This window comes from Momordica charantia, assembly GCF_013281855.1.
Source record: "Momordica charantia cultivar OHB3-1 chromosome 8 unlocalized genomic scaffold, Mcharantia_2.0 BLBB01000008.1, whole genome shotgun sequence".
In the NCBI taxonomy this organism is placed as follows: domain Eukaryota; kingdom Viridiplantae; phylum Streptophyta; class Magnoliopsida; order Cucurbitales; family Cucurbitaceae; genus Momordica; species Momordica charantia.
The window spans coordinates 10,771,204-10,797,633 of record NW_028275166.1 but is presented as its reverse complement, the minus strand read 5'-3'; the positions used below and the strand labels follow the sequence as shown (position 1 = coordinate 10,797,633).

The window sequence follows — 26,430 nt, the reverse complement described above, 5'->3', positions numbered from 1 at the left end:
CTCTCGTTGTCTTCGGGACGTTCCTCCTCGGCTGGGCCGAGGTGGGAACCCCTTTGCTCGCGTACGTCCACGCGTGTCACTCGATTTTCAGATCGGGACCCTGCGCCTGCAGCTAGTATCATTTCGTTATACATTTCCTCCATGGACCGCATTTGTGTGCGCATTGCCTGCATCTCTGTCTGGAGTGCATCAAAGTTCTCACTTGTTGGAGCCGGGGCTGGACCCCGGCCGCCCTTCTTAGAGGTCCCACCTCGGCCACGGGTGGCCTTGGACGTCCTCGGGTGCGCAGGCGGTAGGATAGGCGCGGTGATCCGTGCCGACCTGCGAAGGGGTTCTGTTGCGAGGCCGTCGTGACCTTGCCCCTCTACCGCTACTGCTCCGACCTCCCTCTGGTGGGCATCGCTGGCAGCCATGGTCCTACAGTCCGCCGTATTGGTCGAGTTTGCGGGTTGAACCATTTTCACTCGCGTAATGGTTTAAAAAGATTGGAATGACTTAGGTTGTCACTCCCCACAGACGGCGCCAAATGTTGATGCAAGGATATGCACAACAGTGTGTTCCTGATTGCAGCTCGAACTCGGCCTCTGGGACGATCTGAATCCTTGGGCGGACCTGCACAAAAAGGTGAGCACTCCGAAGATCAAGTCAGTATAGGTCGGATTCCCAGTTTAGTTCGAGGTCAGAAATCATCGTACCTGATCGTGGAGTGAAGTCATCTACTTATGGGTGGTAGTCCCGCTAATCTCGCAACGGTTACACCCGGTAATCTCGGGATCGTCGATTACACCCGGTAATCTCGGGACCGACGGCTACACCCGATAATCACGCCGCTGACAGTAGTTCGCATCGGCCCCCACCGAGCTTCCCGGTAGGTCGGACCTCGGCCAGGTTCACCTCGGCCCTCATACTTAGCCTCTGTCAACGCTAGTGGTGGTAATCTCGTCCTTCCGAGCTGGGCATGACTCATGAGTCATCTTGGAGCACCAATAGGGGTCCTCCACGTGTCCAGGGTATTCTCTTCCCCAAACAGACCCTAAATTCTCCGATTCTCTACAACATCGAAATCTTCTTGTGCGGCGTACCGTAATTAGGAACGAGGAGTCCGGGGAGAAACAAACAATGCTCACCTCCCTCAAATTTCCCCTCGCATCTGCGGCTGTTGTGGACATGGATCTTCCATTGTCCGAGCATTTTCAGTATTGCGAATTCAGCGGCCATTCTCGCGGTTTAATTTGCCTCTCCAATATGCTCGGCAATATTTTCCTCTGTAATCCAGCAACCGGAGAGCTTCGCAAGCTGCCCCCCTCCATTCTCCTCACCGAACCCCCCGAGGACCCCTTCGATCCAAGCTGTACACGCACGAACGGAGTTGGATTCGGGTACGATCCGAAATCAATGGATTTTAAGGTCGTTAGGGTTGTGACATTTGAAGAAGAAGAATATGAATATGAATGTTACAGAACGGAAGTGTACGATTTGGGGAAAGATGGTTGGAGAGAAATCGAAAGTCGTGCTTGTGGGTTTGTAGTCTCGGGTTGTTCGTTTGATATGTATCACGAAGGAATGTATTACTGGATCGCGTTAGAGGAGGACGAGGAAGAGCACCAGGAATGTATTACTCCTTACTTACGATTAGATGAAAGTATAGCTTTCTTGGTTTTCACAAAACCAAACTCCTTCCATTTCTAACTTTTTTCATTCACCTTTTCATAGTGGATCTCTTCTGGGACAAAGCGACAATTATATTGCATTGAGTCCATGAGCAATCTTCACAATCAAATTTGAAAACAAATTGCTAGGAGTATTTGTAGTTTAATGGACATAATTTCTGTCACATCCTCTCTATTTGTAGTTTAATTTTAAAGGATTAAGAGTTTAGCAAAGAAATGTCGTCTTTCTTTTTTTTTTTTCCTTTTCATTTGATGCTAGTCCTTAATTACCAAAAATTGCTTGATTTAGTTGGGGAGAGTTTGTAGGCTTAGTCTTCGTTAGACCTAATTAGGTGAGTTAGTGATCGGTTATTACTTTTCTTATAAATACCTTGTAAAAGTTATCAATTCAATGAATAGAAGTTCTTTTGAACTTTTTTTTTTCCTTTGAAATACAATGTGGGCATTCAAACTCACAACCTCTTGGTTAGAGGTATATGCAAATTATTTTAATGCTATTATGTTGTCTTTAATTACTTAGTAAATGAATGACGTGACTTAAAATGTGTATCAACACGTTGACGTGAGCATGAATTAAAATTGCTTAGATTTGCTACCATGGGTATATAATCTAAAATCCTGTCTCTATAATACTATTTGTGCTTTTAAAAATTTGCTACATGTATATATAAGTTTAAAATTCTGGATTTTGAGTTTGTTTTACCTAATTTGTTGTTGGAAGTTGCTTAATTTGGAGTTAATTTTGCAGATACAATATGATGTGTCACATAAATGGTGAACTAAGACCGTCTAGAATTTAATATCCTATGAGTTTCCTTGTCAACCAAATGTAGAGTAAACTGGCCCGAACATACGGATATAAAAAAAATGGTGAAGTAAGACCACTTTTCTGAATTGATATGCAGTAGTAAAACTCGGCCTATTTGTCTAACATTAAATTTAGTCATTTTCTTAGGTTTTCCTTCTTTGTCATGACTCGTGACTTGTTTGAAGGCTTTTTTGTGTGTGTATTAAGCTTGAGCTAAATCTTCTTTTGTCCATTGCCATATTTGTGTATATTCGAGGCATTTACAAATCATAAACCCACAACTCAAATACGTTACACAAATCCAAGTTTAACAAGACGTTATCATAGACCACCTATGCCGATATTTTGCTAAAGCGTCGACATAGGTAGTCTGCACCGACACTTTCCAAAGTGTTAGGATAAATAATATTATGTATAAATTTGAAACAAACACAATCATAACATTTTCAAAACAAATAAAAATATTATTTTATCAACTTACAAAATACATAATAAATGCAACATAAATGAAATATAACAAATTTTTTTGGAATAATTAATTAAAAAAATTTTAATTTTCATATAAAACTTTTACTTTTATTAATTGAAAAAAACAATTACCAAACATGTTATTGTTTCTTTTCTAATTAGAAAAAAAAAACAATAAATAGTTATCACAGTTATATTTTTTTAAAATGGGCCTACAATGTCACTTCACAAAATCATTCCAAATTTCTTAATAAGTAGCAATCTTCATCCGATTAATACATGTATCTTAACTAAACGGTCTGGATTCTACTTACAAAAATCTTCCTTAGAATGATTGAAAAACTATACAAAAAATACAAAGAACAAAATTGAAGGCAATCATTTCAGGATTGCCCAACTTTTAGAGATTAATGATTCGACGTAACTTTTTTCTCCTTCAAGGAATCGAACTATCTCGACCCTATGATTCAGTCAAAACATATGCAAAAGCAAGGGATCAAGGATTTTCAAGCTTTTTTCTAACAACTTTCTTCACAGTTTGCCAACTTAATAAAAAGTAACAAAAGTTCTCAACTATATTTGCAAGTAAAGAAAGGAAGCAACCTTCACAATTAGTCAGGTTTATCTATAAAATATAAGAAAATTCTCAACAACATTTGCAAGTCAAGCAAGGAAGCAGCACACAGATACATTGCTGCTCTTTTTTTTTTTTCTTTTTTTCGAGTTCAACAGAGGTGGGAATTCGAACCTCAGGTCGATAATATATGTCTTAATCGATTGAGCTAGGTTCAAGTTGGCATAGATACATGGCCTTCAATCAACTAGTTACCCGATCTTAATTGGTAAAATTCAGTTAGTCTAGAGTAGGTTACAAAGGCTAATTTTGAATCCATACCAAATACCTTGATTTTGAAACCGTTTTAGAAAGTAGATTGCAAAAGAAATAAATTTTTAATAAAACATACATGGTTTTAGAAGATAGAAAGTTAAAAACAACAAAAATATTATGGTATGAGACTTGAAATATTCTTTTACAAATACTTTATATGCCATTTGTCAAGTCCTGGTGAAAAGAAAAAACACACAAAGGCCAGCTTTGATTCCATAGAACCAAATATCAATAATATAAAAACTGGCAATAAATAAGAGTTTTCTGAAAAAATGGATGAGTTGTATAATAAAAAAAAAAAAGGAAAATATCCTGCTTAATCCATAACCACAGAGAACAAAATAGATCTTTAAAATATTGATTCTAGTTTCATATACCATGATAGATTCATGACATAAACATAGCATTATTGACACATAAATCACTACTTTGCAGTTTGAGACATTGACGCTTTCAAAATATGCATAGACATAATCTGAAATTCTGAAATTCTAAATGTAAATGAAGTTGGATCTTACTGTCTCTTCATTTGTGATTTAACCAATTCAGGGCATGTGAGCACCAGATAATTATTCTGATCCTGTAGAATCACATTGAAAGGTATATGGTAAGATGGAGAGGCCCACAAGCAAAGGCCTCTTAACAATGAAAGAATTTAACTAAAGAGGAAGAAAAGAAGTTTGATTCAACAGAAATTATATTCCTTCTCAAGGCTATAAATTTGGCAACTAAACTTGCAAACATCCCACACAACCTCTTTTAACTTTCTCTACCTTTGAATTGTACAACCATGGTTGGCACTAATAAGTTCTCACCAGCCTCTAGGCAGCAATTGATCCAGGGTAACAAGTTCATGTCTGCCATTTCCGATGACAATGCGATGATGAAGCAAATAACAGCCACCCACGATCCTGATGACCGAGAAGTCGATACAAGATCCCTTCTTCATCTCGTTGAAAACATTCTGAAACGCGCCACCTTAAGCGATGATGCCACGGTATGGAACTAATCCTGTCCATTCAATAGACAGAAACAGAACAGCATTATTCTTGCTTCTGGACATTAAAAATTATCAAACACTCAATGCAGACAACATAGAGTGACTTGTTGAAAATTGGCGTTTAGAATAACTTTGCCTATTTGGTTTCTTAGCTAACTATGAATGGTAAATACAGGGTTCACATGAACAACTAGAGAGTTTGGAGGAAACAGGCAACTATCAAGCAGGCTTCACTACCATGTTGGAAGCCTTGTCCTACACAATCGATAGAATTTCCAGCGAGGTAACTGAAAAATGATTATTTTTAATTTTTCTAGTCTCAACTGAATATTTTCCATGCAATGACAATGAAGCTAGACCTACACATCAATGATATGTGATATTGAGTGGTATTGACATGCTAAAGTGATGAGCATTACCAGATATCATACAAGGCTTTGGAAGGGATAGATCCACATGCAACAACATTGGCAATCTTTAACATGTTGGCAAGCTACCAATGGGATGCTAAACTGGTGCTGACATTAGCAGCTTTCGCCTTGAACTATGGGGAATTCTGGCTTCTCGCCCAGATTTACTCACAAAACCAACTTGCCAAGGCCATGGCAATTTTGAAGCAACTTCCAGGAATCCTTGAGCACTCGATCGCACTAAAGCCTAGGTTTGATGCGCTAAGGGATCTTGTAACAGCTATATTGGATGTAACTTGGTGTGTCATTGACTTGAAGGAGCTTCCATCGGCATATATCTCACAAGAAGTTCCAGCAATGTCCACAGCAGTTGCCCATATCCCAACTGCAGTCTACTGGACCATTAGGAGTATTGTTGCCTGTGCAACTCAGATAACTAGCTTAACTAGTATGGGCTATGAGTACGTCCTCCTCCTCTCTTTTCCAGTCAGCTATCTTCAAATTCTTTTCTTTTTCATAGCAACCTATTACCATGAGCATTATGCTTTTCTGGTTTCAGGCTTGCTTTATCAACCAGTACCGAGTCATGGGAACTATCTACTCTTGCTCACAAGCTTAAAAACATACGTGATCATCTCAAAAAGCAGCTGATACTCTGCCACCAATATATAGGTAGATTAAATAGATCGTTCTCTAGATCTCTCTACACAATGCACAGACATGTATATGATGTAATGCTGATAAGTGACCAACCTTTACTGCAGAGGAGAAGAGAGACATTGAATCATTTCAGATGCTAATTAATCTTTTTGAAATGACCCACCTGGATAACATGAAGGTTCTCAAGGCTTTGATTTATGCTAAAGATGATCTACAGCCGCTAGTCGATGGCTCTACAGGCCAAAGGGTCTGGACATCTAACTACTGCAAACAAAACTCAATTTGACATTTCTGAGTCTCTACATTCTTCTAAACATCACTTGTTTCATTGTTAATAACAGGTTAACCTAGACGTGCTAAAAAGGAAAAATGTGCTACTGCTCATCTCCGACTTGAATATCTCCCATGATGAGCTTTCGATTCTTGATCAGCTTTACAACGAGTCAAGGGCCCAAGGAATGCGGGTCGAGAGCCAGTTCGAGGTCGTTTGGATCCCGATAGTGGAGCATTCTAGCAAGTGGAATGATTCATTACAAACACGGTTTGAGTACCTCCTATCAATAATGCCATGGCACATAGTGCACCATCCTACATTGATTTCCAAGGCAGTTACCAGATTCATTAAGGAAGTATGGCAATTCAGAAACAAGCCCATCCTCGTGGTGTTAGACCCTCAAGGGAAAGTGGTAAGCCCAAATGCAATCCACATGATGTGGATTTGGGGAAGTCTTGCCTTCCCATTCACCAGCTTGAAAGAGGAAGCTCTCTGGAGGGAAGAGAGCTGGCGGCTCGAGCTGCTGGTCGATGGCATCGACCCCGCAGTTCTGAACTGGGTAATTCAACCACCCCAAACCTGATGTTATGACTCATTACAAGAATCCCCAAATTCAAATCTTAAGCCATTATAAAAAAAGCAGCTAGTTTCTCACAGGTCTTTTTTGTTCTTTCCAAAACACAGATAAAGGAGGGGAGATACATCTTCCTATATGGAGGAGACGACATAGAATGGATAAGAAAATTCACAGCCACAGCGAAAACTGTGGCACAAGCAGCACGCATACCCTTAGAAATGGTGTACGTGGGAAAGAGCAGCAAAAGGGAACGCGTAAAGCAAATAATTACAACAATCACAACAGAGAAACTAGGGTACTGCTGGCAAGATCTTACGATGATTTGGTTCTTCTGGACTCGAATCGAGAGCATGCTGTTCTCCAAGATCCAATTAGGAAAGGCCGACGATCGCGATCCTCTGATGCAGGAAATCAAGAAGCTTCTGAGCTACGACAAAGAAGGAGGATGGGCGGTGCTGAGCAAGGGATCGACGGTGATCCTCAACGGCCATAGCACCACCGTGTTGCCCACACTGGGGAGCTTCGATTCATGGAAGCAGCAGGCCGCCGATAAGGGTTTCGATTGGGCTTTCAAGAATCACCACGACGAACTTCAAGGCATTACTCACCCCTGCTGCCGCTTTGAATTCCCGCACACCACCGGGAGAATACCGGAGAATTTCAAGTGCCCTGAATGCGACCGGCAAATGGAAAAACTCACCACCTTCCTCTGCTGCCATGACGAACAATCAAAAGAATAAACCCTAGAAAACCATCTTCTTCAACATTCATACAGATACATTGTTGACTAAATAAACTGCAAATCTGCAACCTCTCACAATAATTTGGACTTCGAGATTTCAAAGAATTGGAATTTGATGAGAATGTTTCAACGTTGATAGGAAGGTATTATGAATAATTTGAATATTTTCAACCAAATGTAGAAAATGACATATAAATTTATAATACCGGTCGATGGAAATGTCGTCCCGATTTGAAATATCGTTAAAACGTTTGATGAATATTTCCAGTAAGATTATAAAAGCGAAAAATTAGTAAAAAATATTTTAGCGAAAAATTAGTAAAAAATATTTTAGTTAACATATAACCGTTTCATCCAAATTAAAAAGGATTAATATTAATATTATAATATTTCGTTGATATTTTTCAAATTTTGTTGATTTTTCTTTTTTTTCATTGAAAATGTCGATTTATTTCTTATGTCTATTACTAATAATGAAGAGTGAATTTGTTCCTGAAGACCAAACTTTGGTCAATTGGTTTGGCCGAAACTTATGTCGTCGAGGACTCTCATTGTCGACAATCGGCTAGTGAAGCTAGTGGTCGATTTGAACGTGTGGGGACTATAGCAAAAGTAAGTAAGAAATTTAAACAAATTTAAAATCCAACCATTATTAAATTGTAAACCAATTTTTAATATCCACAAGGGCATAATTAGAAATTGTTAAAAGATGAAGAGTCATATCGAAACTTTTCAAACCATAAGAACTAAATAAAAAAAAATAAAAAAAAATCACGAACATGAGACTAGAACATATATTTAGCCTAAAATAAATAATAATCGATGACTCTCGAGTTCATAGTTGAAACCAGCGAAAATGAAACTTTAAGATTAAGATCGACTCAGATAAGTTAGATTTTTCTCTTACCCTCGTACAAGAAAAACCTTACATAAGACCCTTTTTTTTTTTCCTTCAAATGAATTGATGACAACCATTTTAACAGTTTCTCTTTGTTCTTGTTGAAATGTGATTAGAAAATACAAGCTGAAAAGGGAGAAATGTGGAAAGATCTCATCTTTTATGTGAACTAAGTAAAATAAAATACTTTTTCTCATCTCTAATGTCAAAATGTCTTAATATCTGCAGAAAAGAATAGGCTCCACAAACCTGAGAGAGGTATCAAACCCCAAATTTCAACTCCTTTTCCTGTTCAAACTCTTGAAAAATCTGTGGAAGTTGATAGAAGACGAAATGAAGAACCCGAAATCAAGAACTTGCGATCCTCATTCAGCCCGAGGAGTTGTTCCACAGGTTGCTTTGCCGCTGTCTTTCATGTCTACAAACTTCTGAATTCACTTAGCAGGAAAATACTACAAGGAGGCATCGAGATCTCGAACATACTTCTCATGCCCGTTCCGATCCATGAAACCTGAATATGAAGTGGTTCTCCTCTTGTTCCTGTGATGTTTGCCTCTCATCCCCTTCCCTTTTCGACCCGAAAACCTAGATACGATCACTACCAAGAACACCAAACCAGATATCACCCACAGAGCAATTATCCACAACCTCAGAGAACTAAACATCCCATCATCCTTCGCCTCCTCCGACAATTCCCGAGACAAATTGTCAACTTTTTCAGTATAGCTTTCATCAAGCTTGCCAACTTTCCTCGAAACCACAGCTTCACTTTCATATTCCGGGTTCGAGTTGGCCAATGAGTTGGGATCGGGGCAGTTCATCTTCTTATGATGCAAATTCAGAGCTTCATTCAGAGTTCTTATACACTCTATGCTAAGCAAGTCCCTGTCAAAAGCTTCCTTGTCAGTTGGATCAAGTGTGGAAGTATCTGGTGGATCAGGAAATTGAGCCCAGCATTTGTTCACCACATCAGTTTCCCTCCAATTTGCCTTATCAAAGCTCCAATTCCCCACTTTAAATTCAAGTCCATAGTGAAACACTCTGTAATGAACTCCAGATTCAGGAACGTATCCCGGGTATATCAAGATCTTGCTGTTTCGAATGTGCCGTAATTGCAGCTGTTCGAGAGTGAAAAAGAAATGTTTTCAGTTTCAGTATCATTGTAATGGTTTGAGGATATTCAATACTGATTTCAGCTTGGTTAACGATAAAGACCTGGAAATGATTGAATGGTGAAGAAACATGCAACCTATACAACAATAACCTCAACTTTCAGGCTGATTTGTTTTGGTCCGTAAACTTTCAAAATGTTCTATTCTAGTTCCTCGATCTTGCATTAAAAATTTGACATAAGAATGTATTTTGTTTACTACCTAATGAGCAGATACGTCTAAAGATAAGTATTTAAAGTCACTTGAAACGTGTTCAAATTGAAAACGGATTTTGAAATGGTTTGTAATTTTTTTCAAAAACTAATTAACTGAAATTCAACAATAAGGACTAAATCAGTCTTTTATGCAAAGCTACAAGGGCTAAAGCAAAACATTTTAAACTGTTTTTTTTTTCTTTCTTTTTTTTATAAACATTAAGTTGAGGAACTAAAATATAACTATGAGCCGAAATAAGCATGAAAGTTCAAAGACCAATCGAAGATTTAAACTAAAAAAGAACAACTAGCTAAACCATAGCCTAAGTACCTCGGCAGCACCGAATGAGTAACCGTACATCTCACTGATCCAGCCAGATTCATATATATCTCCCGTGATATTCGTTGCATAATGAGCTCGGTCGGCTCGGACCTCCTCGGTTTTATGCAACCATAGCATGGCAAATTTCCTGAGATCATCTACGTGCATGATAATAACACCCCCAACTTTGTCACAAGCTTCAGGATGGCTTGTATGGAGTTTGGCAAGCACATTGTCACAGCCAATAAGGTAACTACAAACATATATTTGACACAAGTCAAAATATTTCCTACTAAAACTTAAAAAGAGAAATCAAGTTCATATGCAAACAATAGCATTTTTTTTTTCTTAAAAGAATGAAACCGGACTTTCATTGAGAAAAGCGGAAGAATACAAAAGAGGCTTACAAAAACCACAGCCTAGAGAAGGGAGAGACAAAACGACACCTAGACCTAACGAGATAGAAAAAGAGCTCCACTTCAAACGAATAAGACCAATAGGATAATTACAAAAGATGCATATTCTTATGTCATTTACACGCCTACATGCACACATATATATGGGAGAGAGGGGTTCTGCATATTTATCAAAGAGAGAAATACTTGAATAGATTCTTACTCATAGGGAGTTGAAACGGGACGTCCACGAGCTGCTTTGAACTCCCATGGCGTAATTGGTCCTCTCAAGATCATATCAGCATCAAGAATAACGATAAATTCTGCATCAGTGTTTACATGATTGAGCCAATGAAGCACTGCAGCTGGCTTGTTTATGGCCGGATACCTAAGACGGAACAGAAAGATTCAAGATTTAATTTTCCTCCCAAATCTTTGAACATCTTTTTTTTTTTGGGTCAACATAGGCAGGATTGAAAAATGTGTAAGATTGTAGTTTTGAAGGGTAAATATAATGCACATTAGATAGCAGATAGAGAAATTTGTAGAAAATAGGAAGAAGATAAAGAAAAAAAATAGATGGTTTCTTGCTTTATATCCATATAAATTTTTTTTTTTTTTTTTTATAAGAAACCAAATTTTTCATTGAGAATAATGAAAACAAAACAGACGTACGGCATACAAAAACAAAGCCCTGAAGAGGAAAGCCAAACTAAAGAAAGGGCCTCCGATCCAAAAGAATATGACCTAACTGATAGTTACAAAACAATTTCGAAACAGACCCCATAAAGAAAACATTAAACCTTATGAGGTCCCAAAAAAACTCCATATAATGATACACAGAAATATTCCATTCCTCTCCAAAATAGTATGTGATACCTAATAAAATTGGGAAACCAAAAACAACCGAAAAAGCTGAGCGATAAGCAAAAGAGTAAAAGCAGGCTCATGGGTGAATACAAAAAAGAGATTACCAGTCGCCGGTTAGTGGATGTCGATTCATGGAAGGAACATAATGCGTCGGAGCCAGATCGTGACCTTTGTATTCTTTCAAGTCCTCACTGGTACAGCTGAGAAGTCGCGTAATGTTTCCAGGTTGGCCGCTCAGGCGGAAACTATGCATAAGGCCTACAGTCTGCCAGTCGAAATAAGGAGTACACTCCGTCGAGAAAAGTGTGTGAATCTTTGGATGTGATTTATTCGGCTCATCAAACACCGGTTGCTTCTGAACATGATTTTCCTTCACCGGTTGTTTCTGACCATGATCTTCCTTCATCGGTTGTTTCTGAACATGATCTTCCCTCATCACTAGAGTAGCAGGGGTTGGATACTTGGGTTTAGTTAGGTCAGTAAAAGTTTTACTCTTTAAAAAGCTTAAATATTTTGACCACTGTGGCTTCGGGCATTCGTTTCGCTTATGTTGCAACAATAGGCCCTCATTCAATAAGTTGATACACTCTATATTTATAAGTAGCGCCCGCTTCTTATTTGGATCAGATTCCATTTGTTGTATCTGCACAGAGTTCAATCTTAAGTAACAAACTAGAATATAACGAATTCAATGCAAAAAAATGTGTTCAGTGAAGACCTTCTCCAAATGTTTTTCATAAAAACGCATCGAAATATCTAAGGAACCATTCATTTGTGCACATACCTCTCGAGGATATGGAGGTTCTGGGAAAAGCCGGTTACAGTCATAGACAATACCATCTTCATGGTGATTTAATTTACTAAAGGACCAATTTCCCACACTAAATGGCAACCCATAGTGAAGAAGTATAGGCTCGATGTCTGGACGAGGAATATAACCGGGGTAGATCATCAAATTGTCATTGATTTTGTGTCGGAGACCAACCTGAAATAAGCAAAGAAGTTGCAAAACATAAATCTATAGAATAACAGAAACATATCGAGCAGTCAATAGACACGGCGAGATAGCAAAAGCTTTTCATATTGCCCTTTGGAAAAGTTGAAATAAAAATAAAGCTTACTTCTGCTGCTCCAAACGAGTAACCATACATCTCACTTATCCACCCTTTCCCATAGATATCACCAGTTATGTTGGTCGCCCAGTGATCTCTATCTTCACGTACTTCTTCCGTCTTCGAAAGCCACATTGGTGCGAACACTCGAAGATCATCTATATGCATTGCTAACAACCCACCAACTTTGTCACAGAGCTCTGGGTGCTTAGTGTGCAGTTTAGCAAGAATATTGTCACATCCAACCAAGTAACTGAGAGAAATATTATTTACATCATTCAAACTCAGTAACAACTAGGAAAGATATAAATGCAAGAAGTTCCTTATTGCCATACAAATCTCACAACAGAAATACCATATGTTAGTTTTTTCTAATCCTATTCTAGCCCTTAAACTTCATGCTTATTCTATTTTGGACCTTAAACTTTCAAACATTTTGTTTTCCTCTGAACATTCAACAAAATGCCCCTACATTTTTACTTAATCAAGAAGTATCTATATGGACAGGTATTTTAAGTCACATGTAGTAGGGAAGAGTTGAATTTCAAAATAGATTTAGGTTTTTCTGAATGATTAGTAGAAAATTAATGATAAGGACTAAAACCATTTTTTTATGTAAAAGTTGAGGGAATAATAATAGTGAAAGTATAAGGACTAAAACAAAACTTTAGGTATTTTTTTCTCTTTTAATAAGAAACTAAGCTTTCATTTAGATAAATGAAAGGATGTACAAGGGCGTTAAAGAAAAAATTCAGCCCAAAAAAGGAAGCGAAGTCTAAAAAAGGGGCTCCAATCCACAATAAGAACACCAAACTGATAAGTACAGAATTCCTTAGTAACCGAGGCCCACAAAGAAGTATTAAATAGGTCCCAAAACAAGATTTAAACCGTTTCTTTCCTTTTTTATTTTAACTGCAGAAGACCAGCAACATCAATCCAAGTAACTTTGATTGAAGTTTCCATTTATAAGAGACTGAACTAAAATAGAGAAGAAACAAACCCATAATATGCTGCAACAGGTCTGCCCTTCTCAGCACCAAGTTCCCAAGGTATTATGGGGCCTCTTATGATCATGTCTGCATCCAAAATCACAACCCAATCAACATTCTCTGCTTCTTTGCTATGTTTAAGCCAGTGGACAACCCCTGCAGGTTTATTTATTGCAGGATACCTGCAAAAACATGTAAATATTTTATTTTGGTATCATTCTTCTTTTCATTTGTCGCCAGGATTCAAGAGGAGGAAAAAGAAAAATTAACAAGTTGTGAAGTCGGAAGAAATATAGTAAGAGAGAGTTGTTCAAATCATCAAAAAGACAAGAATGAAAAGAAAAAATTTGGGATCTAATTGCTACTTTGATGAGTGAGTATGAAAAAGAACATCCATAAATTATCAAGTCAAACAAAGGCGAAAACAAGCTTTCTCCTCAGATATTAATTATCAACGGAAAACATCCCCCCTGTTCATCAGTGCAAAATTCAATCAATTTTTCTCAACAAAGAATACATATTCCGAAGTAATTCTAAAGCCTCTTGTTCGAGCAATTTACACAAATATTCTTCTTCCTGTAGCTACTCTATCCATATTCTTGAAAGTTGGATCGTGGAGAGTTATTGATACACAAATATGGGTACGATCTCTTCCATCAAGATTGAACAAGGTCAAAATGCAAGCCAGTCCCCAACCTTCTCCAAATAACTCTTCCCATTTTCTCCCATTTCATTTCCCCTTATCCGGTTTACAATTTCACGTTCCATTTCAATATCTTCTCCTCTAATCACCCCTACATCATTGATGATTGAACAACATTATCTTTCAAACCAGAATATCACAGCTCTCTACAGCCCTTGAGATATATTTTCTAAACAGGAAGCCTCTTCCACTGGCTTCGCAGTTACTGATTAGTAAACAAGCTAAATTTTGATCACTGAATAGCATCAAACGGTTAAACAGAGCACATAAACCAATCAGAATTTCATCATTTTCTGATCCTAATCCAACAGGTCAACGCAAAAACAGCCAAAAAAAAAAGGAAAAAGGGAAGAAGAAACTGTAAGCACACTGATCGATCTAGTCAGCAGATGAACAATTTCAGAACTAAAACCAAACAAACTAATAAAGATAGCAATCAAAACACAAGAAGATTACTAACCAGAAGCATAGGGGAAAAAACTGTACACAAACTGATCAATCTAGTCAACAAATAAACAATCTCATAACTGAAATCAAATTAAACAAACACAGATAGCAATCAAAACAACCATATTACTACCAAGAAGCACGCCAAAAGCAATTCAAAACCCAAATGCTCAACTCCAAAGTTCTAGAAATGAAAGGGAAAAGGTGAAGAAACTCTAACCAGTCCCCAGTTTTTGGATGCCTACTCATGGATGGGACCTCAAAAGTGGGAGCCAAATTCATCCCTCTGTAATTCTTCTTCTCCTCATCGGTGCAACTTAGCAAGCGGGTGATTGGCCCCGGCTGCTGCGACTTCTTGAAGCTGTTCATCAGCCCAACAGTTTGCCAATCGAAGTAGTTCTGGCACTCGACCGAGAACAGAGTGTGAATCCGCCACGGCGCCGCCGTGCCGGTGTTGTTGCTCCGCCCATTGCCGGCCACAAACCCCACCAAAGAAATCGCCACAAAAACCAATAATTCCCTCATTTTGGCTCAATCCAGGGCCAGATTTCAATTGGGTATTTGTTTCAGAGATCTGGCTTCGGCTTGCATGACCCGGATCGCAGCCACAGGTCAAACTTCCATTTTCCTACTCTTTTTTTGTTTTCTTTGACATAGATGAGAGGGAGTAATGTGGGGACATGGTTGGGAGAAAATAACTTATAAAAACAAACATTTGGGTGCTAATAAATTAGAACAAAAATCACAAAAGAAGAGCTTTTTTTATTTATTTCTACAAAAACCAGAAGCTTGGGATGGAAATTTGCTTCTCTGATCAGAACATGGGAGCAGTTGGGAATGGTTTTTCCAAGTCCAACCCAAATCAGCAGGAACCGCTTCTTCTTTCCTGGGTAATTATTGCGGATGCAAAGTTAATTAATCAACTAGTTACAAGCTGAAGATATTGATTGATCATCTCGGTAAAGGTGAGAAATTCCAATCCCTGCGTATTAAAAAAGTAATAAAGTGAGAAAAAAAATTAAAGTAATTTGAGTTAAAAAGATACACCTAAATATGAGTTACTCCTCGTCAATTTCTATAAATATTCATAATTTATTTCCTTACTTTTAGTTTAGTTTGAATTTAGTCTATCTAAGAAATAGCTTAACTGATAAAAATACATATTTCGACCAAAAAATTATATATTTGAATCTTCAACTCCATATATTAGTGTACAACATAAATTAAATAAAATAAAATAATTAGTCTTTACTAATTTTTTAAAAGAAAATTTTATTCTTTATGGTTTAAAATTAATTTCACTTTAGCATGTGATTTTAAAATTTTTAATTTGATTATAATAGTTTGATCAAATGTCACAAATTGTCCATATATTTTTTAAGGTCGTTCATTTTTTATTTACATGATAATGAACTTATGTGTTTGCTATTTGACTAACCAGTAGAGTATATTAGAGTTTAAACAAAGTAAATATATAAATAAATAAATAAAATAATAGATTGTTTTGCAGACAATATGTAAAGTTTAATCAAACTATATAGGGAGCAAATTAAAATTCAATAAGACTCAAATTTGAATAAATTCAAACCATAAAAATTTAATTAAAATTTTTTAAATTATAGGAAAGATGAGAGTAAAAACGAAAAAAAAAAAGTTAATATTTGGTGTAATGGAAGAACTAAACATATAACAAAAATAAATAATACTTTTGAGATACAAAATCATTACATAATATGTGTTATCCTCCACCATATGTTGAATCATTCATTTGAAATCTCTTTAATAGTTGTAGTAAGTTCGATATTTGCTCAATCGAGCCTAACTCTACAATAAATTGACATATATCTTCAACCAAAAAGTTGTTAATTCGATCTCCCACTTCCATATATTGTACTAAAAAAAGTGGTAATAAAAAGTAATAATAAAATTAGGTTATAAGTTATATACCGATGTAATTTAGTTTCAATGTAAATTTTTTTAATCCATAATCGGTGTCATGCGGCTTCGCCAATTGGATCCTTATAACTGGGAGGTGTCGACAACTGCCCAACACAATAACCGACGTTGCGGGACTGTTATAAATCTTGTCTAACATCTCAGTTAAAATGTCTAATAAAAATAAATTAAAGATTGAAATAAATTAAAATGGAAACTAACAGCTATGTTAGGGCATATTGTATAATTTACTTGGTTTCTTTCAATATGTCTCTATCAATGTAATTAGTTTAAATTTTGTCCCTAAAATTTAAAAGTTTCCATTATAAAAAGAGTTATCATCCGAGAGAACTTTTTATCTTATATTTTTGTAACAAATTAAAATATTATGGTAAATTTCAAATTTTTTAAAGCATGAAGAGTAAAGTTGAAATAAATTATATAGACCTAGTATCTCTTGTAATTTAGCCTGATAAATAAATGATATTATTTTATAAATAGTTGGGAAGTTTTAAAATTTAATTATTATGATTTATTGATAGCACTAAAATAATTCAAAAGAGCTAAAATGGTTGACTTAATTTGAAAAAATAAAATATAAAAGAAAACTTGATTTTGTTGAAAATGAAACCAGAAAGCAAAATTTTTATACAATTTTTGGAACATTTCCAAGATGATAAAAGGAGAACGTTACCAAATAGACCTTAAATTTGGTCTATATTTTCAATTAGGTGGATCATAAGATGTATTCTAAAAAAATAATCACAAAAATCAAATAATAATTTTTGTCGATGAAATTATACAAAATACTCATGAATCCTAAAAGTTGTTCAAGGAAAAAAGAAATTAAAACACTGCCTTTTTTTCCTTTTTTTAATGTCTTGCGTGTATTCAAAATCTTCAACTTGAATCCCTATCTATTTGCTCATTCATCCCTAGGAAGAGTGTAGGACTGGTTAAAAACATTGAAACAATTGGACAATAAATAAATTTCATTTTTTCTGGTCCCCGATAGAGGATGGAGGCTAGATTAGCCAAAAGACGGTGATAGACGTGTAAAATTATCTTTAAAGATCTTCCACATTGTATGAACCACTATTTCAAAGCCAAAATTTTATCTCCAAGACGTGAAAAGATGTATTGATGTGAACGAATATTAACGCTCCAATTCCGTTGCATCTAAATCAATCAACAATCTAAGTGGTTATTTAGTAAACTATTCTACTTATCACATGAAATATTTAAGACTCGCACAATGTTGGAATATGGATGAGGTATATGTCCTCTTGATCGCCTTGACCAAATATAAATCATTACATATCAACTCAAAAGTACCAGTTTCCAGGGATAGATCATAATGGTGGCTAAAATGGGCATAATGGTCGGAATGGCTAGAAGTAGACTAACTCTCCTCCATAAAGATATATACGGATATTTGGCCTTTAATGAGATGGTCGATCTTCTACACTCGAGACTGAGGTCGATCGATACACTGTTAGTAATTGTTAAGGTGATACGGTGAAAAACTGCCTTTAATAAGTGCAACCCTTACTAATAGTACCTTTACACCAAGCATCACTCAGCCATCCAAATTTTAGGAACCATCAAATCTTTTTTGTGTTTTTAATATCTATAAATATCTGGACTGACTTGCGCGCACCTCGTCGACAATCGTCTATCCTTACTACATTTGGTTGTGAAGAAAACATATACGAGATTAATTTCTAGATAAATAGGTGGCCATCACGAGGTTTGAACTCGTTCCTTCTAAACCCATTACATCAAACTTTCGACTCTAATACCAACTAAAAAACACTTCATTCGAACCAAATGCTAAACACCTAAAGCAACTCAACGAGAATACTAATTAAGTTTAAGGTTTATTTAACAAAACTGTACCTTTATCGTTAAGACCTCATTTCCTTCACGAAAATGAGAATTGAGAATGGAAATTTTAATTCCCTCTAATAGTATTTACTAAAATATAGAAATGAAATCAATGAGTGAGATCCATTTTAAACTTAAGAATCACCCCTTAAAAAGGGTATCTCATTCTTCTTCTGCAATCTCATTAATCTCATTAGCATTCTTTATTCTATAGGCTCCCGCCTTCTCAATAATTATTTTACAAATTTTACCCTTTCACCTATTTTCTAGCGAAGCACCGCGTTCATCTTACACAAACATACTTTTTGTGAAGAAATTAATATATTATTTCTTCTATACATTTGAATTAAATACAAGGTCTTTCCTATATGGGAGACCATCAACAAATCAGCAAATAGCTGAAAAGGTAAATATTAACATAATTATAGACAGCTAATAAATACACAACTAATATTTACAGTAAAGGAAATACAGCAAACATATTTTCAACTTCCTCATGAAACTATTGGCATGGAAGGCTTTGCAAACCTGATTTACCATGCTAGAGGTGGAAGCAATACCATTAAAAGTCAACTGGCTGTGACAACCCCTTCAAGTGATCAGAGTCCTTAACCAATGGCTCAGTGCTTTCAGGATCAAGTTGAAATGAAATCCTTGATGCCTTGGTATGATATAGTACAAAATGTTGATAGAAGAAAATCAGATCAAACATTATAGAGATCTGCAACACAGTATAAATGCAGTGAGCAAATAGTGCAAACTCGAATTACTCAGAAATGTTTGGATGCTATAGTTTTTTTTTCTTTTTTTTTTTTCTTCCTTATAACTGGGACTTGGAGCTTTGCTCCCCCTATACTCAAGGGCATCCACACCCACCCAAGCCCCGGACCTGGGAGACATCAAGATTTTTTTGGTATTAAACCCTCTAGAAGGTTCGAACTTGAGACCTCTAAATTAGTATGACCAAGAGACCTCAAGTTTTTGCCAACTTTAGAGGCTAAGTTTAAGGGCTATAGTTAGCTTCTGCAACTACTGAGATAGAGAGAGATCATACCAAAGCTAACAATGGCTTCCCTATATTTCCAAAGAAGTTCACCCAAGAACCTGGAAAAGAATCAGAAGACCAGGAATTAAGGATAATATTATTAGGTATCAATGATTTAGTCCATCGAGCTTAATATTTCTATCCTGTTACCGTTTATACATAAAAAAATATGAAACTATTCTTGTAAATTCATCACAACATAAGGGTGAACAACCATATCAAAATCATTAGCAAGGTGGCAGTTTGCAATATGATTAAGATTTTCACTTTATCACTTTTCATTTTTTCTAATTATGTGATAGAAATATGATTCTGGTTACCAAGCTAACCATAGACATAAGTTGCAACAGAAGGATTTGGAATTTGTTGGGTAAAGAAAAGAGTAGATGACCTTGGTCAATCGACTGCACGCTCATTTGAGCCAAACTTGCCACTCCTCCAGTGAAGTCAAGAACAACATTACCAATGCTGAATCCTACTGTGCTCTTTCGGGTGAAGTTCATAAATGCCTGTACGTAATAACAACAGAACTTAAATGAAATGCTAGCTTCTATGTTCTTTGTCAGTGCACAAACTCATTTTACTCTCAAATGGATTCCACAAGGCAATATTGCAAGTAATTCAATGACTTACCACGCTGCACAACTTTATGAAATATTACCATACTTGGGGTTGGACTATATCTTTTAAGTTTTCAAACTTAAGCCAAATTTATTGATTATCAAAAGTGAAATTCTAAAGCACAAAAATGAAACTTAAGCTTTTAGGAAGGGCGCTTAATGAGAATTTCTTCCAAAAGTACCCATAGAAGGAGAGTTTTAACTTAAAACTTAAAAGCAATTTGTTTTAAGACACCCCAAACTCACCCTTAGCCTTTTTGTTAACAGACAAGAACACTTCTGTCTTGTACTACAACATTTTTTAATATCTTAAGCAATTGGTTTTTACCAAAAAAATTAAGCAAAACTGGAGTAGAATAAAAAAACTTAATGCCAAATACAACGAAATTTAATAACAAAATGAAAACAAGTAAATTGTGGATTTAACAATTTTTCTCCATTACCTTTTCCTTATCTCATCTATAAGACCACACACATGAAAATATAATTGAAAAAAATGAACAATCTCTTATACATAATCTATTGTGCAAAGAAAAATAAAAGAGATTGTTTGATATTAAGTTGAATCATGAAAAAGAACCAGGAACAAAAGGACTAATAAATACTTTAGAATGAAAGCCTAACCTGAGGAGAGTATTTGATGATTGTCATAAAAACTTGAATTGTACTGCAACACATTGACAATGATCCTTAGTGAATTATTAGCAAATCAACTAACAATTTTTTTATTTATTTGATAACTGGAAGTCGGAGCTTTGCTCTCCTATACCCAAGGGCACCCGCACCGGTGCCCGCCCCAACGCCCAGACTCGAGACTCATCGAGCTTTTTGTATTAAGCTTATCAAGAAGGTTCAAACTTGAGACCTCTAAGCCAATATCACCAAGAGATCTCAAGCCTCTGCCGACTGGACTATCCGTTGGGCCTAGCAAATCAACTAACATAACTTCATAAGGTTAAAAAGGAAGAGGAAATGGTTACTTGAAGATGGAGACGAGCCAGAGCCATGAATGGGTTGGCAGAGCAATAAAAAAGCAAGCTGCTGCAAAAAACCATACTCCAGCGAAGATGGCGATGGCTATCTTCGAGAGCTTCTGGTTGCCACGCTGCGTCAAAATTCAATCAGTAGAATACCAAATAGTTACCCAAATTAAACCAAAGCAAGATGGAACCCTAAAAGAGCAAATAAGTACTGACTTCAGAAAATGCAATTTGAACTGAGAAAACGAAGATCAATAACAACGAGTGAATGGGGAAAATCACGTCGCTCAAAGCCACCGGTATCATCTGCAACAGTCAATTAAAACTGTTCAGATTCAATAAATGTATACAATAAATACAAATTTCTGCATCCAATTCTGTGAACAAGGAAAAGAAATGGGATTAAGCAGCAGTTTGAGCGTCTTAAGACCAAAATTATATCATCCCTCAATTTTCTACTGCTATAACGCTGAAATTTCCCGAGGAGGCACCACATGTTCGCATCAGACAAAGGAGAATAGGAAAAAAAATGCAAATCGAAAAAATTCATGGCCACATTTCGACTAATAACGAACTGAAGAACAAACTTACATTTCGATCGAACTCACTTATCCGATGTATACTAATTATCGGAGATATATTATCTAGGTTAATTTTGACCTAAATATTTTATGTTGGATTGGTGAAGATTTTAAGTTTAAATGCAGTAAATTTCTATTTTATCATATTTTGGTGAAAAAAATACTTGTCCACTCTAACATTTTTTATTTGCGTGATCATCGACACACTTAGTTTCAAATTTTTATTTGTTGTATGTAACTCTTTTTTTTATTCTAATTAAAATAAACCGGTTCTCCCTGTACATTTTTTATATTACTATTCAAACAAGGTTGATTTTCTAATTTTTTCTTCGTGTATTTAATTTTCTTTATATTTCAATTTTGTTTAAATTTTTATATATTTACGTTTTTTTTTATAGATTTTTCTTCTTTTCCTCTTTTACTTTCGTTTTTTGTATATCATAAAATAACTATGATAGTAAAAAATAAAATTCCTGCAAATAAATTGAACTAGTTTGATTTTAAGTTTTTTTTTTAATATTTTAATCAAGACTTTTGCAAGTTTTCTTTATTTAGTTTTTAAAATAAAAGTGTAGTTTTTTTTTGGGTTTATTTGATTAAATTATTTATGTTTTTCAACGTTGAAATTACTAATTTATGTTTTCTTTTCATTTCCGGTGAACATCCAAATAAGAATTTTAATTTCAATGATTTAGAATCAATTTGATTCCAAATGGAATTAGGAATTTGAAATCATCTTCGTCATTTGAAATCCTAGAATTTGAAATCATTTCTACCCGTTCCAAGTATCAAATGGAGCGTAAAAAAATAGCAGCCAGCGGATATGGAAATTCTCTCTCGGAGTTGAAAAGGAAATTCAAATAAAAAGGTTAAAATATTATTTCATCTGTGTACATTGAGTTTTGGTTCATTTTAATTTTTGTATTTTATGTTCATTTTGGTGCATATATTTTCAACTTTGGTGGTTTCTATTTTTAAAATGTTTGTTTTGATCGTTTGTACTATTAAAAAGTAACCATTTTAGTCACTTAATTTTTTTTAATCTCATTTTTTCTTACCATAATTTTAACACAATATTATATTCAATATATTTATTTAAATGTAAATATGATTTTATATTAACGGATTTCCATTATATGCAAAATCAATTAAAATTTTGTAAATATTTATCAAAATGGTCACTTTTGTAACATTTTGAGATTACAAAAACTAAAATAAATCAGAGTTCAAGTACACGAACCAAATAATATTTTAACTAAATAAAAAAGTGTAATAAAAGGTAAAATTTTACATTTAGTTAAAAGGGTCCCTATTCTTTTATGTAATTTTAAATTTAGTCGTATATTTTTTAAATCCTCAATTTTACCCGTAACGGATTAAAAATTCTCAATGAAGTCTCGCACAAAATCGATTTAGTGTTCAAATCTCAATGACTAAAAAGGTAATTTACCCTCAACTTTTTTACAATTTTTAAAGGTACGATTATTTTTGTCGTGTTTAATGCTTATTAACTGGATTTTGTTGTCGAGTTTGAATGCATTTTACATTCTCCATCGAGCATTTTAGTCGGATTTTCAAATTTGTGTGAGTAATATAGATATTGAATGCATATTAATTTAATCAATATTAAAAAATATTAGAAATAAAAAAGAGAAATTTTAAAATTTTACTACTAAGTTTGTAATCTTTAAAACTTCGATCAGTCCTATTAAAACTTAAACATGCAATCTTAACCAAGGTTAAGATACCAAACGCTGTCTATCAATTTGACGTAGTTTAATAGTAAAGGTAAAACTAACTTCCATGTTTTAAATTTATACTCTCACATTAAACTTGACATGACTCAAAATTTGAAAGTCGAAATCTCCACTCATGTGGTAATTACATAAAAAAGAAAAACAAACAACTCCAAACCACCATTGCTATACTAAAAAAAAGCTAAACTTTTCTGTAGGTTTGAAGGTCTAATCCTATGATGTAATATGCAATTAATCTCTCCTCAAAATTAAATTAAAAAGTAAAAAATTACTCCAAAACCAATATGAATGGTGAAAATATCCGATCCTACGAACACAAAAATAGTCTCACTTAGCCACTTTTAGGAAAAAATGTAACTAAATAACGTATTAATTATATTGTTGGTTATCTTCAACATAGCTCAATTGATTAAGATATATATCATCGACTAGAAGGTAAGAAATTCGAATTCCCACCGAATTGAATTAAAAAAAGGAAATAAATTTACACCATTATTTGTACTAAAAAATTTTTTCACCATTGTTTGTACAAATAACAAAAACATTTGCACCGTACAACTACTGGACACTTAAAAAGTTTTCTCAAATAAAAATAATATTTAAATACTATTTTAGTGAATGTATTTTTTATTTTTGTTTATTTTGATTCATATACTTTCAAAACTTCTGATTTGGTCTCTATATTTTAAAAAATGTGACTATTTTGGTCAAAAATTATAACACAAATTTTATACATTAACAAAAACTCTTTAATATAAATTTATACCTACATTTCAAGAAATTTATCGAGAAAATTGTTATGTTAAAATTTATGATTAAAATAAATAAGATACAAAATGGTCAAAATGAATTAAAATAACCACTTTTTAAAAGTATGGAAACTAAAATAGATGGTTCGAAATTTGAAAATTAAATGAACAAAAATTGAAAATGCATGAATTAAAAATCATTCAAAATAGAAACTAAAATAAATCAAAATCAAAATAACAAAACCAAAACAAGGTATATAAACCATAAAAATCTTGTGCATAAACTCAAAAAATATACTGCCGCCCAAAATGTCAGCGATGATAGAGGCACCTATGACCAACTTACACCATATTTTTGGAAAACAAAATATCCAAATCAATTTTTTTTTTCTTTTTCTTTTTTTTTTTCCTTTTTTAGAGTTTTTGTGTTCCTCCTTATTTGTCGGAGATTTCTACTTTTTGACCGTCTTCATTTTAGTACATCAACGTGTAAGATTGGGATTTAAATTTACGATTTTTAGATAAAAATATATATTTAAATTGGATGTCGGATTCATGCATTTCGGATATTCGTTTTTGTAATCTTGTAAAATATAATGTATTCTAAATTATGTAACTTGTAAAATAAATTCATAAAAAATATTAATAAATAAATAAATTAATATAATTTAGACTAAATTAAATATTTAGTTTGTAACTCGGATTTAAATAAAGGATTTAAGAAATATAAATTTAAAAAAAAAAGTTAGAGCTGAGTCAGTTTGACGATGTTTCTGTATTTTTTCCTCTTTTTGTTTTAAAAACTATATTCAGCGTCAGAGTTTCCTTATTGAAAAAGAAAATAAAATATGTTGGATAGTTTTTTTTTTTTTTCTCTTTTGCTTTTTTGTTTAGTTTTTTTTTTTTTTTTTCTCTTTTGCTTTTTTGTTCTCTTTAAAGGTTAGATCTATAACAAAAATCGGTAGGATTAGAATTAGGATTAGAGACTAATTTTGAAGAAAAATTAAATTACCTGATCGTAGCCATATTTATCGAAGTACTGGCGCTGAACGGCGGCGCTGAAGAACAGAGAAACGTTGTAAATCAAATACGACGACTGCTTCGTGAAATTCAGAATCAAGTAATCGAAGCTGAATCCTACAACACTGTACCAAAAACAAAAACAAAGAACATCAATATATAATCCTGCCGATGAACACGACGGCGCGGCCGCCGGAATCGAGAGTCGATAGATTTTTTCTTACCTTTTTCGCCGGAAATTCAGAATGACCTGTGGATATCCGGCGACTCCCCAGCATATGATTGAGCTCCATCCTAATACTTCGTAAACGATCTCCAGCGGAACTGAATTCCACGAAGCCATCTCTCTCTCTCTCTCTCTAAGATGAACTGTGGGGAGCGAATTAATGAGACGTTTTTGGGTGATTTTTTCTTTTAAGGTTTGAAGACTGAAGAGATTCCCTTTTGGCAATTTGTACGCTCATTGGTCACATTGACCCAAATGACCTAAATGTTTTATTTTGCTCAAATAACCTATTCCTCAAAAATTATTTTTTCTAATCCAAAATTACCTCTCATTTTATATTCATTACAAAAGAAGCTCCAAACCTTGGGCGATTTCGAAGAAAACTCGCCTGAATTTTTATGAAATTTTCTCGGAATTTGTTCACGGACGAGTTTTTATACTTTGGTATCTCAAACAAGTTTAAAATTGAATGTATAATTTTAATTGTTATTTTTACTACCAAACTAATATCTGGCCTAGTTGCTTTAGACCCCACTTTTTTTCGTTAGTTACCACGCGTGCAAGTGTTTGAATCGCATGGATAAAAATTAGGATAAAAATTTTTTAAAAATTCTTTAATAAAAATGTATATGGCAGGGATCCAACCTTAGCATAAACAAATGAAATTTCCACTCATGACCAACAGGCCAAGATATATATTATTAACATGATATACAAAAGCGTATAATGTTATCTAAAAAACAACCCAAGTTATTGAAACTCGCCCGTGAACCGATGTTTTCGGGCGAATTTCATAACTCGGGCGAGTTTCGAACTCGCCCGAGTTTTGGCCTCTCATTTTGGCCCTTGGATAATTTATCGAGAAATAAGACAGAAGCCTTGCTCGAGTTTAAGCCTCTTATTTTGGCATCTGCTTTATTTCCTAGGCGAATTCATGCCTGATAAATAAGTCAAAGGTCAATTCTCGAGAAAAATTTATGAGTTTTGGCTTCTATTTTTGCCCACTTCTTTATTTTTCAGGTAAAATTTG

At 34.7% G+C, this 26,430-nt stretch overlaps 4 protein-coding genes and 1 long non-coding RNA gene across 5 annotated transcripts; 2 read left to right on the top strand and 3 right to left on the bottom strand.

Annotated features, from left to right (window-relative positions):
• The first annotated feature begins 1,119 nt into the window (after positions 1 to 1,119).
• On the top strand, positions 1,120 to 1,689 carry LOC111021484 (F-box protein CPR1-like). The gene has a single exon (XM_022298478.1). The coding sequence runs from the start codon at positions 1,120 to 1,122 to the stop codon at positions 1,687 to 1,689; it is 570 nt and encodes a 189-aa protein (XP_022154170.1).
• A 2,607-nt stretch (positions 1,690 to 4,296) lies between these two features.
• LOC148209501 (uncharacterized) lies at positions 4,297 to 7,212 on the bottom strand. The gene is made up of 2 exons (XR_015792870.1): positions 7,073 to 7,212; positions 4,297 to 4,846 (listed from the first exon to the last, which is right to left on the bottom strand). It is a non-coding gene; the product is annotated as an uncharacterized LOC148209501 (long non-coding RNA).
• On the top strand, positions 4,626 to 7,634 carry SEOR1 (sieve element occlusion amino-terminus protein). Its single transcript, XM_022298442.2, has 7 exons — positions 4,626 to 4,832; positions 5,011 to 5,118; positions 5,258 to 5,706; positions 5,805 to 5,917; positions 6,010 to 6,152; positions 6,247 to 6,738; positions 6,864 to 7,634. The coding sequence occupies exons 1-7, from the start codon at positions 4,626 to 4,628 to the stop codon at positions 7,494 to 7,496; spliced, it is 2,145 nt and encodes a 714-aa protein (XP_022154134.1). The 3' UTR covers positions 7,497 to 7,634.
• A 903-nt stretch (positions 7,635 to 8,537) lies between these two features.
• Positions 8,538 to 15,471, bottom strand: LOC111021491 (peptidyl serine alpha-galactosyltransferase). Its single transcript, XM_022298483.2, has 8 exons — positions 14,821 to 15,471; positions 13,462 to 13,632; positions 12,471 to 12,714; positions 12,134 to 12,334; positions 11,454 to 11,992; positions 10,703 to 10,867; positions 10,094 to 10,337; positions 8,538 to 9,514 (listed from the first exon to the last, which is right to left on the bottom strand). Exons 1-8 carry the CDS (start codon positions 15,123 to 15,125, stop codon positions 8,849 to 8,851), a joined length of 2,535 nt encoding a protein of 844 aa, XP_022154175.1. The 5' UTR covers positions 15,126 to 15,471; the 3' UTR covers positions 8,538 to 8,848.
• A 3,253-nt stretch (positions 15,472 to 18,724) lies between these two features.
• On the bottom strand, positions 18,725 to 25,585 carry LOC111021514 (cystinosin homolog). The gene is made up of 8 exons (XM_022298504.2): positions 25,399 to 25,585; positions 25,167 to 25,299; positions 21,284 to 21,373; positions 21,068 to 21,192; positions 20,712 to 20,754; positions 19,859 to 19,976; positions 19,477 to 19,526; positions 18,725 to 19,143 (listed from the first exon to the last, which is right to left on the bottom strand). The coding sequence occupies exons 1-8, from the start codon at positions 25,515 to 25,517 to the stop codon at positions 18,985 to 18,987; spliced, it is 837 nt and encodes a 278-aa protein (XP_022154196.1). The 5' UTR covers positions 25,518 to 25,585; the 3' UTR covers positions 18,725 to 18,984.
• Positions 25,586 to 26,430: the final 845 nt, after the last annotated feature.

What these genes read in the sequence shown, in the direction of transcription:
- LOC111021484 (XM_022298478.1), top strand. Translation starts at nt 1,120, where the DNA reads ATGCTCACCTCCCTCAAATTTCCCCTCGCATCTGCGGCTGTTGTGGAC.
- SEOR1 (XM_022298442.2), top strand. Translation starts at nt 4,626, where the DNA reads ATGGTTGGCACTAATAAGTTCTCACCAGCCTCTAGGCAGCAATTGATC. An exon ending in TCGATAGAATTTCCAGCGAG is followed by an intron (nt 5,119 to 5,257) that starts GTAACTGAAAAA and finishes GAGCATTACCAG; the next exon opens with ATATCATACAAGGCTTTGGA. An exon ending in TTAACTAGTATGGGCTATGA is followed by an intron (nt 5,707 to 5,804) that starts GTACGTCCTCCT and finishes TTCTGGTTTCAG; the next exon opens with GCTTGCTTTATCAACCAGTA.
- LOC111021491 (XM_022298483.2), bottom strand. Translation starts at nt 15,125, where the DNA reads ATGAGGGAATTATTGGTTTTTGTGGCGATTTCTTTGGTGGGGTTTGTG. An exon ending in CCTGTTGCAGCATATTATGG is followed by an intron (nt 12,715 to 13,461) that starts GTTTGTTTCTTC and finishes TATTTCTCTCAG; the next exon opens with TTACTTGGTTGGATGTGACA. An exon ending in CATCCACTAACCGGCGACTG is followed by an intron (nt 10,868 to 11,453) that starts GTAATCTCTTTT and finishes GTTCCGTCTTAG; the next exon opens with GTATCCGGCCATAAACAAGC.
- LOC111021514 (XM_022298504.2), bottom strand. Translation starts at nt 25,517, where the DNA reads ATGGCTTCGTGGAATTCAGTTCCGCTGGAGATCGTTTACGAAGTATTA. An exon ending in ATAAATATGGCTACGATCAG is followed by an intron (nt 21,374 to 25,166) that starts GTAATTTAATTT and finishes TGACTGTTGCAG; the next exon opens with ATGATACCGGTGGCTTTGAG. An exon ending in TCATCAAATACTCTCCTCAG is followed by an intron (nt 19,977 to 20,711) that starts GTTAGGCTTTCA and finishes TATTACGTACAG; the next exon opens with GCATTTATGAACTTCACCCG.